Here is a 14689-nt window from a genome sequence, read left to right on the forward strand (position 1 = left end):
TTCCTGTTCCATTGCCTTATCAAATTTTGCATCCCAGCCTGTCAATTCTGGAGCCTCTGCTGTGAACAGCATTTTTCTAGGAGAGTGTAGAGTCTTCTTGGGGCTTCCCAGGTGCAGAAGACGAAGGAGACATGGGTTTGATTTCCTGGATTGGGAAGATCCCCAGGGGGAGGGCACAGCAACCCACTCTGGTATTCTTGCCTGGAGAATCCCATGGACAAGAGAAGCCTGGAAGGCTATGGTCCATAGGTCGAAAAGAGTCAAACATAACTGAAATGACTGAGCATGCACACACTTAGAGTCTTCTAAGTCAGCAGTCCCCAGCCTTCTCGGCACCAGGGACCGATTTCATGGGAAACAATTTTTCCATGAATGGTGAGGTGGGGAGATAGTTTCGGGATGAGTCAAGTGCTTTAAATTTACTGTGCACTTTTTTTCTATTATTATTACTTCAGCTCCACCTCAGATCATCAGGCATTAGATCCCGGAAGTTGGGGACCCCTGTTCTAAGTGATGTAAGAAAAGGGGAGGCTTATCAGGGGAAAGGTATCTGCTTATTTATGTCAGGAATCACACCTCCAAACCCTCTCCTTCCTAAATCTCTAAGGAGGCTGCATACAGGGGAGGAGGCAGAGGCTGGTGGAGGCAGAGCTCACAGCCTGGCCTTCACTCCTGGCCTCCACCTCTCAGCACAGCTCCCTAAACTCAGAAGTTAAGGATCCCCAAGGGCTTCCAGAGCAGTCTTTTTCTTCCTCAGTCAGTGATGGGATGGGGGACCCCTGGGCATATCCTGCATGAGATTCAGAATTCCATGACAGCAGGGCTGTTGGCCTACAGGAATGTTATGTTGAGGGGCGGAGGGGAAAGGAATCAAGCCCTTTTCTGAGGTCCTTCCACCCTCTTGGGACCCTGGTCATTTGGTGTTTGCTGTAGAGGAATCATAAGTGAAAGGCAGATTTCTTCATGTCTTGGAAAAAGGCCAAAGAAAACGAAGTAACATTCAAAGCAGGAAAGAACAATTAATTAGTTAATCAGAGTGCCCTGCTTTGCAGAGATAACTTTGGGCTTAGGTCAGGCCTCCAGGGGCGGAGGCCTCACTGGGTAAAAGCAGTTGTTGACTTCCGGTCTCCATGGTGACCTGGGGCTGGTGTCACGGGCCTTGGGATCCAAAGCCCTGGGGCCTGATAGATCAACAGCCTGTCTCACCCCAATTATTGAGCTTTTGGACTTCCTCCTTGTCAGCCTGCCATCCCCTTCTCTACACTTCCCTGTGTTTGCTGCAGGGAAGGGACCTTTCTATTTTTTTTTTTTCCTATGGAATGAGGAGTGATTTCATCTTCTTCCTACCCTAAGTACCAATAAGCCCTTTTCATCCAGCATGAGATGAAGCCAGCCCATCAGGGCTAAGATCCTGTCTCCAACAGTGTCTGCTGCATGACCTTGGGTAGGTTGCCTCACCTCTCTGGGCCTCAGTTTTCTCATTGGTAATACAGGTGGAATAACACCTAAGATTATGGGGAGAATTAAATAAGATACTTAATGAAAAGCATTCAGGAAAGTGCCTGGCACATTCAAAAGGCTCAAGATTTTTTTGTAAATCTAAATCTCCAGCATAGGTAGAGCTAAAGAGAGCTCGCCCAAATGAGTTTGGCACCTCCAACATTGCTCACAATAGACTTGGACCTTTCTTGGGGAGGGATCCAGACTCATTGGGTTAAAGGTACTGACAGGGAGAGATTGTGTTGGCCTTTTGGGGTCTGTTTTTGCAGCATCTTTAACTGAAAAAAATCAAGAAGCAGAGGCAACAGGAAGATGCATGGTTGAGCCAGACAGTGGTCACCGAGGGCCCTTCCATTTCTGAGTCTGAGGCCCCAAAACTTTCTTGTCTCCCCTAGGTCTGCCAGGGGAGAGAGGGACCCCAGGACTGCCCGGCCCCAAGGGTGATGAAGGGAAGCTGGGAGCTACTGGACCAATGGGCATGCGTGGCTTCAAAGGTAACACTGCATCTCAGAGCATGCTTGCTTACCACCCACCCCTGAACACCAACTTGGGCACTGGAGTGTGGACTGGGTTCAAATTCTGGTTCTGTCACTGACCCGCTGAGTGACCTTGAGCAAGTGACTGAATCTCCTTAAGCATCTGCTTCTTTTCTTCCTTTTCTCTTTTTGGCCATGCCATGTGACATGCGAGATCTTACTTCCTGGATGAGGGATGGAACCCATGCCCCCTGCAGTGGAAGCGTGGAGTCCTAACCACTGAACCACCAGGGAATTCCCATTAAGCATCAGTTTCTGCATCCCCAAACTAGAAATCCTCATGATGCCATATTTCACAGGGCTCTCATGAGGGTTACATGGAATGTATATGAGTGAAAACGCAGTAAACTCTAAAGCACTATAGAAATGCAAGGGCGTGTTCCTGTCCTTGCAGTTCAGTGATGTAATGAGAGGAAACCGGGTCAGGAGAACAGAGACTGCAAACCCAGGCTAGCCCTCCCCCCAGCACGGCCAGATTCCTTACAGTTTATCATATTCTTCTGGTCCCCCAAATAGTTAAAACTTCAACCAGTTCTCAGATTTCCACGGTCAATAGTGTTTCTTCTGACTTGTTTTCCTTCATGTTAATAGTCACCTTGTTCCTTTTCAGGGGAGCCCACTTTAGAGTCATTCCCATCTTTGCATGTTCATTTCGAGTCTCCAAACCTCCTAGCACCATTGCAGAAGAAGAAATCTGACACTCTTTCCCTGGCCTTTGCCTCCTCCCTTGTTCTCACCCCACATGAAGGATGACCTGTTAATCTTGGATCACTGGGAATTTTTATTCTACTTTCTGACTGGTGATTAAACAGATTGAGGTTTTCCTTCCTCTTATATCCACATTTTTAAAAATTGATTTTTAAAACACATTACAAAAGCAGCGCATGCTTACTAAAAACAATTCAACAATACAGAAATGCATAAAGTCTAAAGTATACAGTGAGTGCCCTCCTTCGTGGTCTCTTACGTGCTTACTCTTCAGAGTAACTACTGTAAACACTTTGGAGCACATCCTGCCAGACTTTTTTCCAAAAGGACATTCATATTTACTATATGGTTGCCTTGTTTTTTTGTTTGTTTTTTTTTTTTCAAAACTTGGATCACACAAGGCATCTTCCCCTGGAACTTGCTGGCTTCCTTTTTTTCATGAGAGAATTTGCCATAAGCTTTTGATTTGCAGTTGTCTTTCTGGAGGCACTTGGATGGAATCCCCTGGTCTTTTTAATGTCCCCTTGAGTGGTGTCAGGACCCTTCAACTTCTTTGTAGAGTGAGATGTTAGCTGAGAAAAGAGCTTTGTTCTTTTAACCATATCCTGGGAAGGAAATGCCACAATTCCCTGGAAACTCTCCCTCATGTTGTATAGCCTCCCCCACCAAAAAATCTGCCCGATGTAGAACCTCTGTTTCTCCTTGTAACTGAAGACCCTCCCTGCTTCCTTTTCTTCCTGCATGCTTATTAGAGCAACCTTGGATTTGAGCTTCTAAAATTTTGGCTATTTAATAGGAATATCTTTTCTTTGTCTTCTCCCTATGGGATACCATGCACTCCTTTAAGTCTGTGCTGCGATGGTCCTCTGTGTTTTAATTAAGAGGGAAGGAAACGTCTTGGCTTGGTGCCCACCCACCCTGCTCCCAAGGAGGACTGGGCAGACAGCATAACTGACTTGAGCTCTTACCCTTCCTGCCATACATGCCCTGCAGGTCTGCGGGCTCCTGCCTCAGCATTTCTCTGGTTTGGGGTTAATGTCTCCTGCAGATAAGACTTTGTTCACCATGCAGATTTATTTCCATTTCTAATGTGGGTTTTCCTCCTCTGTTCTAGGTGATCGAGGCCCAAAAGGGGAGAAAGGAGAGAAAGGAGACAGAACAGTGGATGCCAGTAAGGAAATTCTGTTGGGGTCACTGGATTCTGGGTCGGCACAGGTGTGGCTATTGCCCCAAGCAGCCCCACAAGTTTTGGGGTCTGGAAGATGGAGCCATTGGCCCTGACTCCAGTGTCAAAGAAGCTACCTACCTGCTCTAGGGCTCAGTTTGTCCAGCAAGAGAGGATTATACCCCAGGAGCACAGGCTACGTTTCCAGTGGTTGTATAAGGGTCTGGAGGCAGACTGCCCAGGCTTCTTTCTGGTTGCCTCACTATGTAATGTGTGCCTCAGTTTTCTCATCTATAGAATGGGAATTAAAAGTGTTCTTACATCATAGAGTCATTGTGAGAATTAAATGAGTCAATCCATGTAACTGGTGGTTAGGACACATGGTTAGGACTCAGTATAAATTGTTAGTATCCTATGTAATACACCAATTCAGACAGACTTTCTCAAATCATCAGAGATGCTTGCTAAAATTCGGTTACTGACTTCATTAAAGAGCTGGACCTACCTGGGTGGTTATATGGGGAAAGGTGTTGAGGCTAAGCAGAAACCTGTTTGTTTTTTCCCTCTGCCACTAACTGAGCAGTGATGCTGGAGATCTCATTTGGCAGACCACTGAGTCCAGAAACAGATGTCTCTCCAACCAGGGTCCTTCCTACAGTGTTTACGAGGGAAGTCAGCTTATCTAGTTATGACACTCTTTTCCAGGGCTTATTTCCATTATGAAGGGCTCCATGTAGAAACTTGGAGAGACTGCCAGAGAAGAGCGAGCCTCCAAGCCAAGTTTCAACGAATAGAGTTTTCTAGCCAAGTTAAAAAAATGGTACCAGCACATAGTATTCTGGGGGCTCTGAAATCTACCATCTGGGTAAAGGCTCAAGCTGTTTACCCTCTTCTAAGGCATATGGGCTCTGGTGTGGGCTCTCCAGGAATCCAGGGCCTGGGGAAATGGACAGACACCACTGTAGATGCACGCTTTGGACCCAGTGTGAGGGTTTCCTGAAGGCTGATCCTTGGTTTCAGTGGGTCCTTAAAGTGACACTTTCATCCAAGCTATGCAGGGCCAAGAGACCTTGCTCTTGAATAGTACCTTCTCCAAAGTCCCTGAACCTTTATCTTGCCTCCTACTTCCTCTGCCCTTTCCTTTCCTAGGACAGTGGTTAAGGATCCAATAGGAGAAATGTACGTGATAGCTTTTTGTCTCTCTAAAGCGATGGGTGTACCTGAGGACAGGTATGCCCATATCTACAGGGACTTCATACTCTCATCTTCCCTTGCTGTGCCATGCCAAGTGGCTTCAGTCATGTCTGAATCTTTGCAACCCCATAGACCATAGCCTACCATTGGATTCTCCAGGCAAGAATACTGCTCCAGTATATGGGCTGCTATGTCCTTCTCCACACCTTACCTTGGATGCTGTAATCCACAAGCAAACTATATGCTTTCTAGCATTATCTAGAGTCCCTTTCACGGAGAAGGCAATGGCACCCCACTCCAGTACTCTTGCCTGGAAAATCCCATGGACAGAGGAGCCTGGTAGGCTGCAGTCCATGGGGTCGCTAAGAGTCAGATACGACTGAGCGACTTCACTTTCACTTTTCACTTTCATGCATTGGAGAAGGAAATGGCAACCCACTCCAGTGTTTTTGCCAGGGATGGGGGAACCTGGTGGGCTGCCATCTATGGGGTCACATAGAGTCGGACATGACTGAAGTGACTTAGCAGCAGCAGCAGAGTCCCTTTCAAGGATAGCCAAGGGCTTGACTGGGAATGTCTCAGCTAGAAGAGATGTGTTGGACCATGCAGGAGCCAAAAAAAAAAAAAAAATTGAAGGCAAAGGAAGGGAATCTAGATCTGATCTAGGATGTCAGTGATATATCTGAGTCACATTTCTTTGAGAGCTGGGCAAACTACTTCGTCTCTTGAACACTGCCTTCTACAGCTCTTTGCTGACTGTTGACTTTTGGTAGAACAGTGCCAAGGCAGCTGAGAAGGACCCTGACATTCCCCTGTGAAATGGAGAAGTCCTGCTGGGGTGGTGGGAAAGGAGGGACTGTGGAAAGATGACCTCTGAGAAGGATAGCAGAGACACCGCCCACCCAGTGTGTACCCATGGGTGCTTGTCAGACTCTTTAGCAGCTTCTCCAGCTGCTCAAGAGCAGGGGCGGGCTGCGCTGGGCAAGCCTGGAAGAGCTGTGCGCTGTCAGTCACCATGCAGCCCCTGGGGATGTTTTCATCTGTTTACCTTGCCTCGGTGGGCCTGGCTGGGTTGGTTTTGCAGTGGAATTGGGCCCTGAAGCTGGGGGCACAGTGTATAGGGGATGGGTGTGGGAGAGAGCTGAATCGCAGAGGTTGGGGACTCCCCCAGGCATGGGCAGGGAGCCTGGGGGAAGGGCATCAAATCCACCTGGCCCTGGAGCCTCTATTCTGCACTCAGAGGCTGGCCAGCCCCTTCTCAGGCACTGCTGGTGTTCTTTTTTGCCCTGAAGGGGCTGTACCCTCCCTGGAGCCCAGAGCTCAGATAACTGCCCCCGACAGGACCCCAAAATGTCTCCATTGGTGATGGAGCAGGAAAGTGGGGTGGCTTTGCAGGTTCAACCCCATCGACAGGGGACCGTACACGCAGCATGCAAGGCATGAAAGACACACATAAGCATTGCAGACCCACCAGGCTGAACGGCCTTGTCCATTTCCCGTTCTCAGAGGCCTGGAGTGGGGAGTAGAGACTCTCAGGGCAAGGAGCAGAGGCTGGACAGAACACCCAGGCCTCGGCCTTCCCTGATTCTGGAATGAGAGGAAGGCCTCTGGTCTTTTTTTTGGCTGTACTGGGTCTTCGTTGCTGCACATGGACTTTTTCTAGTTGCTGCAAGTGAGGGCTACTCTCTAGTGTGGTGCTCAGGCTTCTCTTGTTGCAGAAAAGGGGCTCTAGAGCGCATGGTCTTCTTTCGTTGTGGCTCCTGGGCTGCAGAGCACAGGCTCAATCATTGTGCACAAGCTTGGTTGCTCCTTAGCATGTGGGATCTTCCTGGATCAGGGGTGGAACCTGAATCTCCTGCATTGGCACGTGGATTCTTTACCGCTGAGCCAGCAGGGAAGCGTCCCCACCCCTGCACCTTTTTTTGGTGCACCTCTTTTTAGGTGCACCTCAAAGCTTGTGGGATCTTAGGTCCCTGACACAAGGATTGAACTCACGCCCTTGGCAGTGAAAGTATGGAGTCCTAACCACTGGACCGCCAGGGAATTCCCAGGCCCCTGGTCTTCAAGAGGAGGAGTGGGCTCCTTAAACAACCTCAAGGAGCCCCCACCTGGAGATAGGGGTGACAGGGTCTGAGGCTGAAGGAGGGTGATTGAAGCTCTTCAGGGCTGAGACCTGGGTCTTCCCACGGCCTCCACCCACCAGCCTGCCTCTGCTCATGCCAAACCCACACTGTAGTCAGACTCCTGGTTATGTTTCCACTGAACTCTGGTCCCAGAGGCATTCACTGGATCGCTGGGACTGAGGTTCTGAGGAGGGGCCAGGAGATCATCTTACAGAAAAGTGAGGAAATTCTGATCCACGCTGAGTGCCTACTTCTAGGAGGGGGTTCTTAGTCATTCCTCCAGCCCAGGGCAGCCTCTCCATGAGTTCCCAGGGGTGAAAGAAAAAGTTCTCAGCCCAGGGCTCCACCTTCCTTAAAAAAGGATGTGGTAGAGGAGGAACCCTCCTCGAGGAACCCAGCTTGCCCCTAAGGCTTGGAACCTTTACCAAACACCTCCTACCCTGGTGGCACAGTGGTAAAGAATCTGTCTGCAATGTAGGATCCCCAGGTTCAATCCCTGGGAGGGGAAGATCCCCTGGAGTAGGAAATGGCTCCAGTATTCTTGCCTGGGAAATCCCATGGACAGAGGAGCCTGGTGGGCCTCAGTCCATGGGGTCCCAAGAATCCAAGATGACTTAGCAACGAAACCTCCACCACCACCTCCCACCTTTAACAGCAAAAACCTAAAACTCCAGCAGGTGGGGGTGTTACTATATTAAAAGGATTGATGAGAAAAAACATAGACCCCTCCTCAGGTCAGAATCGGAAGTTGGAGGTTTTCCTTTGAAGAAGGCATTATAGCAAAGACTTCTCAGGACCCATGTTTTAAGTCAATATTAAATTATTTTTCAGAACAAGATCTTATAATTATTGATCCTTGTTTTGGCCTGGAGTCATAGGGTTTTAGAGTCTTAGGATTTTAGAGTCATAGGGGTTGGATGGTGTTTCAAACCATCTCCTCTTCCACTCCAGACAGCTGGACAGAATTCCCACAGTCTCCCAGCTAGGTCATGGTGAAAGTGAGGCTAAATAGAATGCAGAGCTTCTGATTTCTGCTTGATGAGAAGTAAAGGTCTTTTGTTGTTGTTGTTTGTTTGTTTGAGGCAAGGCTGGTACCATGTTTGGCTTTTGAGAGTTTGGCCAAGAACAAAAAAGTTAGGTTTGCACATCTCAAGACAGGAAGACATTTGTTTTACCCTCATCGATGGTCCATTTGCAAGAAAAATAAATAGTACTTTTGCAGCGAGGGAGTAAGTAAAGGATCTGTGTTGTTTAAGCCCCACAGTGTGGATTTCAAGCAGGATGTAAATTCAGATTGTTTAAAAATGTTTCCTCAATTAGGATTCACATGGGAAAAAGCATGCAGGAGGGGCCGGGGTAAATTCCAAGCCAGAGCTTAGCGATAGCTATCAGTAGCATCTCAGAAAAACTGAAAAATGGTTAACACCTTGTGTGTGTTTTCAGTATGTAGGGAAGTAGGTTTCTGTGTGTTAGGCAGGGTGGGGAACCAGTGGACACCCTGCTAAGTCACTGCAGTCGTGTCTGACTCTGTGCAACCCCATAGACGGCAGCCCACCAGGCTCCGCTGTCCCTGGGATTCTCCAGGCAAGAGCACTGGAGTGGGTTGCCATTTCCTTCTCCAATAGTGGACACCCTAGCATGCAGTATATAAGCTCAAAATAAATTATCAGGATGGTGGTTTCTAGACAGTTCTTTTCCATCGCTGCTGAGATGTCTCTGTCTCTGCTTTAACCAATTCTCAATGTTTTGTTTTGTTTTGTTTTCTGGCTATGCCTCACAGTATGTGGAATCTTAGTTCCCCAGCCACGGTTTGAACCCATGCCTCTTGCCGTGGAAACTCAGAGTCTTAACCACTGGACTGCCAGAGAATTCCTTCTATCTCTCTTTTAGAACGTGTGTGTGTGTGTGTGTGTGTGTGTGCGCGCGCGCGCGCACGCACGCTCAGTCGCTTCAGTTGGATCTGACTCTTCAAGACGCTATGGACTATAGCCCTCCAGGCTCCTCCATCCATGGGATCCTCCAGGCAAGAATACTGCAGTGCGTTGCCATGCCTTCCTCCAGGGGATCTTTCTGACCCAAGTCTCTTTTGTCTTCCACCTTGCAAGTGGGTTCTTTACCACTATCACCACCTGGAAAGTCCCTCTTTCAGAATATAGGATGCAAAGACCATCCACTGGAGTCTATGAACTGCCTTCCATCCATCCCTGTCTCTGGAGATGCCAGGGAACCTGTCTGGGATAGTGTAGTGCCAGAAGGTAGCATTCTTTCAGACCTGAGGGACTGAATTTGTTGCAATAATGCTTCTTTCAGACCAGACTTTTTATGTACACTTATATCTATTAGTCCAACCGTGTGCACATTTTATTCCTGGTACAACTTTACTACCTCAGCAACAGCATGATTTGAAAGTAAACCACACTTCCAAGTGAAAGTAGGCACTCACTCAGGACTGCTAACCAACTAGCCCACATTTCACTTAACTCTCCAGTCCTATCCAGGAGGCATAAATCATGTGCCTGTTAGAGAGATAAGAAAGCTGAGGAAGAGGATAAGGAGCCCGCCCCGACCCAGCGGCATTCGTCCGGGGCAGAGCCAAGACCCAGGACGGGTCTGGAGTCCACTAGCAGCCCTTGTGCTGCCATCTTGGATTCTCTTTGATTCTCGGATTCATTCTCTCTGACCTTTGACCTGGGGGTCAGCATGGGATCCTTGTGGGCCACTCTCCTTAGTGGGTTTAATATGAAATTGCTAATTTCTTTCTTACCAATGCTCATTGTTTAAAATTTATTTTTATAATTGAAGTTTAGTTGATATAAAATGTCATATGTTATAGATGTACAATATAGTGATTCATAATGTTTAAACATTATACGCCATTTACAGTTATCACAAAATATTGGCTCTGTTCCCAAGCTGTACAAAGCATCCCTATGTTATACCTAATAGTTTGTACCTCTTTATCCCCTACCCTTGTCTTGCCCGTCCCCTCTTCCCTCTCCCCACTGACAACCACTTGTTTGTTCTCTGTGTCATTGAGACTGCTTCTCTTTTGTTATACTCACTAGTTGTATTTTTTTACTTATTTTTTTAGTTTTTTAAAAAAGTTCTCGATGTGGATCATTTTTAAAGTCTTTACTGAATTTGTTGCAATAACGCTTCTGTTTTATGTTTTGGTTTTTTGGCCCCAAGGCATGTGGGTCTTAGCTTCCAACCAGGGATCAAACCTGCACCCGTTGCATTGGGAGGTGAAGTCTTAACCGCTGGACAGCCGGGGAAATCCCTAGTTGTACTTTTTTAGAGTCTCAGTTACTTTTAAGAGACTTTTCCCCATCTCAGAGTTTGTTCTTTATTTCACCAAGCCCTCACTGTCTCACCTGCTTGGGGGCTTCTGGGATCGGCCACACTAAAGTTTTCATGCCTGGGATGGGGGCTCTGCCTCTGACAGCAACACTTCCCCCCTCACGGGCTTTTCCTGTTCTTCCTGGCTGATTGTGTTCAGTTTCTGCCTTTGTTCATCCCTTCTCTTTATCCTCACATAGTGTCCCTGACAGATGCAAACACCACAGAATGGTGGAGATGGAAAGTGTTTTTTAAATGTTTCTTCCCTTCCCTTTATTTTTGGTGATTGAGAATACACGGAGATACAAAACTCACTCAGACAAATTGTCTCGCGGCAAAGCAATGGTTTTTCCAGTAGTCATGTTCAGATGTGAGAGCTGGATCATAAAGAAGGCTGAGTGTCAAAGACCTGATACTTTCAAACTATGGTGCTGGAAAAGACTGTTCAAGGGAACAGTCAGTCTCTTGAACAGCAAGTCTTGAGAGTCCCTTGAACAGCAAGGAGATCAAACCAGTCAATCCTAAAAGAAATCAACCCTGAATATTCATTGGAAGGACTGATGCTGAAGCTGAAGCTCCAATACTTTAGCCACCTGATGCGGAGAGCTGACTCACTGGAAAAGATCCTGATGCTGGGAAAGATTGAGGGCAGGAGGAGAAGGGGAGACAGAGGATGAAATGGTTGGACATGAGTTTGAGCAAATTTTGGGAGATGGTGAAGGGCAGGGAAGAGAGGGGTGCTGCAGTCCACGGGGTCACAAAGAGTTGGACACGACTGAGCAACTGAACAAGAAATACTGCTTTGGGTGCTGGCTGGAGCAGAGTAGGAGACACTTGAGAGAGAAATGAGCACAAGGACGGAAGATAAGGAGTGCTGGGAACCTGATAAGAACTGAGCAGACACAGGCGAGGCCTGTCCTGAGGGTCAGTAACCCAGCCAGCACAGCACAGAGCCAGCTTGGAAGGGAGTCAAGAGGGCAAGGGATTCGTCTCACTTCTGCCACAGAGAAAAGGCAGACGTGTGGAAGGAAAGAAATGCTCAGGGAAGAGAATGTCGGTTATTCACTTACTTAGCGAACATTTGCTGGGCCTTCGCTGGAGACCAGGCCCTGGTTGAGCGCCCCATGAGGAAGGCTTGTCCTCACCTTGAGGAGCTGAGGCCGGCAGTTGAGAGGGACATGCAACATTCCTCAGAGAGCATGGTGGGGGCTGTGGGAGACGAATGTACAAAGGGGGTCACTGGATGACGTGTCTTTGATCCAAGTCTTGAAGACCAAGTTGGTGTCCATCTGGTGCCTGGAGAAGGTGAAAGAATTCCAGGTAGAGAACCTCACATAAACCAGCAGAGCACTATCTGATTAACCCAAAACGTTTGGTGCAGCAACCTTGGCAGGAATCGAAAACTGAGGCCAGGAAGGCATCTGGGGATCCGTGGACAGGAGGTCAGGCTTGGTCTCTGGGCAGCCAGGATGAGCTGCAGACATCGTGTGATGTGGCAGCAGTGGGAGGTGAATAGCCAGGTGGAGACCCAGGCTAGAGGCAGGACCCAGGCCGGGACACGAGCCCCAGCCGTCCACAGTGGCCCTCGGCACCTCAGCCGGAGGGGCGCCCGGCAGGCTGGCTGTTCCCCCGACGAAAGGTCCACTTTGGGCTCAGGCTTCCCTGCTGAGCTACTTCCCTTAGAGAAAATCCCGTTTTTCAGAATCCCCGATTTCCTGAGAAGGAGAGGGGACAGGCAGGCTGCAGAGCAGCAATCCTGAGATCTGAGTGCCCTTCTGACCCAGCCATGTGGCCTTGAGGTCACCCTCTGAACCTCTCCAACCGCAATTTCCTCTTTTCTCCTCTGCTCTGTGCACGATCTGGCCCTGTCGGCATTCCGCTTTGCCAAGAGCCTGTATTAAGCTTTCCGAAAACAAATCCAGTGACTTTTCCTGAAAGCTTCCAGCGACCCCTTCCAGGAGACCTTCAGATTGCTCGATGCAGAAAGCCGCTCAGTTTCGATGAATCCGAGCCGCCCTTGGTTTGATGTCTTTGAATAGATCCAAGAAGCCTAGGAAATGCACGAAGCTGGGCTCCTTTAAGAAGCCAGGGGGGTGAAGTGGGGGAGTGTGGTGGGAATAGGGAGGCTGCCTGAGAGCCTCTGATGTTCCCAGCCAAGAAAACAGAGGGAAGAGCTGAAGCTTGGGCCCTGGGGCAACGCAGCCCCCTTGGAGAATCTGAGATCTCACAGAGAATCAGAGGATGCTGGGAGATCACTAACAGGCCCACTAGGATTTGTGTTCTGGGCTTCCCAGGTGGCGCAGTGGTAAGGAATCCATTTGCCAGTGGAGGAGATACCTGGGTCACGAAGATCCCCTGCAGAAGGAAATGACAACTCACTCCAGGGTTCTTGCCTGGAGAATGCCATGGACAGAGGAGCCTGTCAGCTATGGTCCATGGGGTCGCACAACAGTTGGAGATGATGTAGCCGCTGAGCACACAGCATCTGTGTTTCTTGCATGAACCATATTCAGCTGACACCCATCCTCCTGGGGGCCTGGAGGACCACAGCACCCCCCTCTCCTTGGCAAACAGCTGGTGGTTTCTGGGATCTGCCCTGAAGAAAACTTTTAGTAATACAAACCTCAGACCGAAGGTAAGTGAGACATTTTCTACAAAAACAGTGCCTTGGAACCACTGAAGAATTGAAGTTTTAGTCTTTGATGTGGGTTTTGTTTGAAGAAAGCTTTAAGTGAGACATACATTAAAACCAGGAATGGTTAACGTGTTTATTGAGAAAGCAACTCAACCAACTCAGGAATTGTTTGTAATCCCCGTGACCCTGTACTCAGTCATCTTAGGTTGGGTGGTAAAGATGCTGGAGGCAATAGCTTAAGCCAGGGAGGTCCCACCACTGTGTCTTTTTGATGTAACTGGATCAGAGTTAGCTGCCACTGCATTCCTTTCACGGCTGCACTTCCCCTCGTGTCCTTTGACCATGGAAAACTGCCTCAGGGATGTACTTGGAACCAATTGTTCAGATGGGCTTATTTCCCCTGGTGCTGAATTTCAGCCGCTCTTCCAAAGAGTGCTGCTGTGGAATTCTGAGGGAACAAAGAGGTAGGCAGAACCTGTGGACACATCCCAGGAGGTCCTGTGGATGCTGTGGTCGGGGAAGGATGGCTGGTTGATTCACTGACTTAGAGGCTGGGCGAGTCCCTTGCCCCGGTGCCTCTGTTCCCACCAGGATCCTGGGGGCTTATATGGTGAAGCGAAGGGAAGCGAAGCGAAGTCACTCAGTTGTGTCCGACTCTTTGCGACCCCATGAATCGCAGCATGCCAGGCCTCCCTGTCCATCACCAACTCCCGGAGTTCACTCAAACTCACGTCCATCGAGTCAGTGATGCCATCCAGCCATCTCATCCTCCGTCATCCCCTTTTCTTCCTGCCCCCAATCCCTCCCAGCATCAGAGTCTTTTCCAATGAGTCAACTCTTCGCATGAGGTGGCCAAAGTACTGGAGTTTCAGCTTTAGCATCATTCCTTCCAAAGAAATCCCAGGGCTGATCTCCTTCAGAATGGACTGGTTGGATCTCCTTGCAGTCCAAGGGACTCGCAAGAGTCTTCTCCAACACCACAGTTCAAAAGCATCAATTCTTCGGCACTCAGCTTTCTTCACAGTCCAACTCTCACATCCATACATGACCACTGGAAAAACCGTAGCCTTGACTAGACGGACCTTTCTTGGCAAAGTACTGTCTCTGCTTTTGAATATGCTATCTAGGTTGGTCATAACTTTCCTTCCAAGGAGTAAGCGTCTTTTAATTTCATGGCTGCAGTCACCATCTGCAGTGATTTTGGAGCCCCCCAAAATAAAGTCTGACACTGTTTCCACTGTTTCCCCATCTATTTCCCATGAAGTGATGGGACTGGATGCCATGATCTTCGTTTTCTGAATGTTGAGCTTTAAGCCAACTTTTTCACTCTCCTCTTTCACTTTCCTCAAGAGGCTTTTTATTTCCTCTTCACTTTCTGCCATAAGGGTGGTGTCATCTGCATATCTGAGGTTATTGATATTTCTCCCGGCAGTCTTGACTCCAGCTTGTGCTTCTTCCAGCCCAGCGTTTCTCATATGTTAGAAGAACT

General features: G+C 48.5%; 1 protein-coding gene across 1 annotated transcript in view; it reads left to right on the forward strand.

Annotated features, from left to right (window-relative positions):
- The window catches only part of SCARA5 (scavenger receptor class A member 5), a 133760-nt gene that overhangs the window by 92834 nt on the left and 26237 nt on the right, over window positions 1–14689 (forward strand). The window contains exons 6-7 of the mRNA XM_055577794.1: window positions 1896–1994; window positions 3859–3915. Coding sequence (XP_055433769.1) covers window positions 1896–1994; window positions 3859–3915 — 156 coding nt within the window. The remainder of the gene's footprint in view (window positions 1–1895; window positions 1995–3858; window positions 3916–14689) is intronic.

Source organism: Bubalus kerabau, chromosome 4 (assembly GCF_029407905.1).
Source record: "Bubalus kerabau isolate K-KA32 ecotype Philippines breed swamp buffalo chromosome 4, PCC_UOA_SB_1v2, whole genome shotgun sequence".
NCBI classification, from domain to species: domain Eukaryota; kingdom Metazoa; phylum Chordata; class Mammalia; order Artiodactyla; family Bovidae; genus Bubalus; species Bubalus kerabau.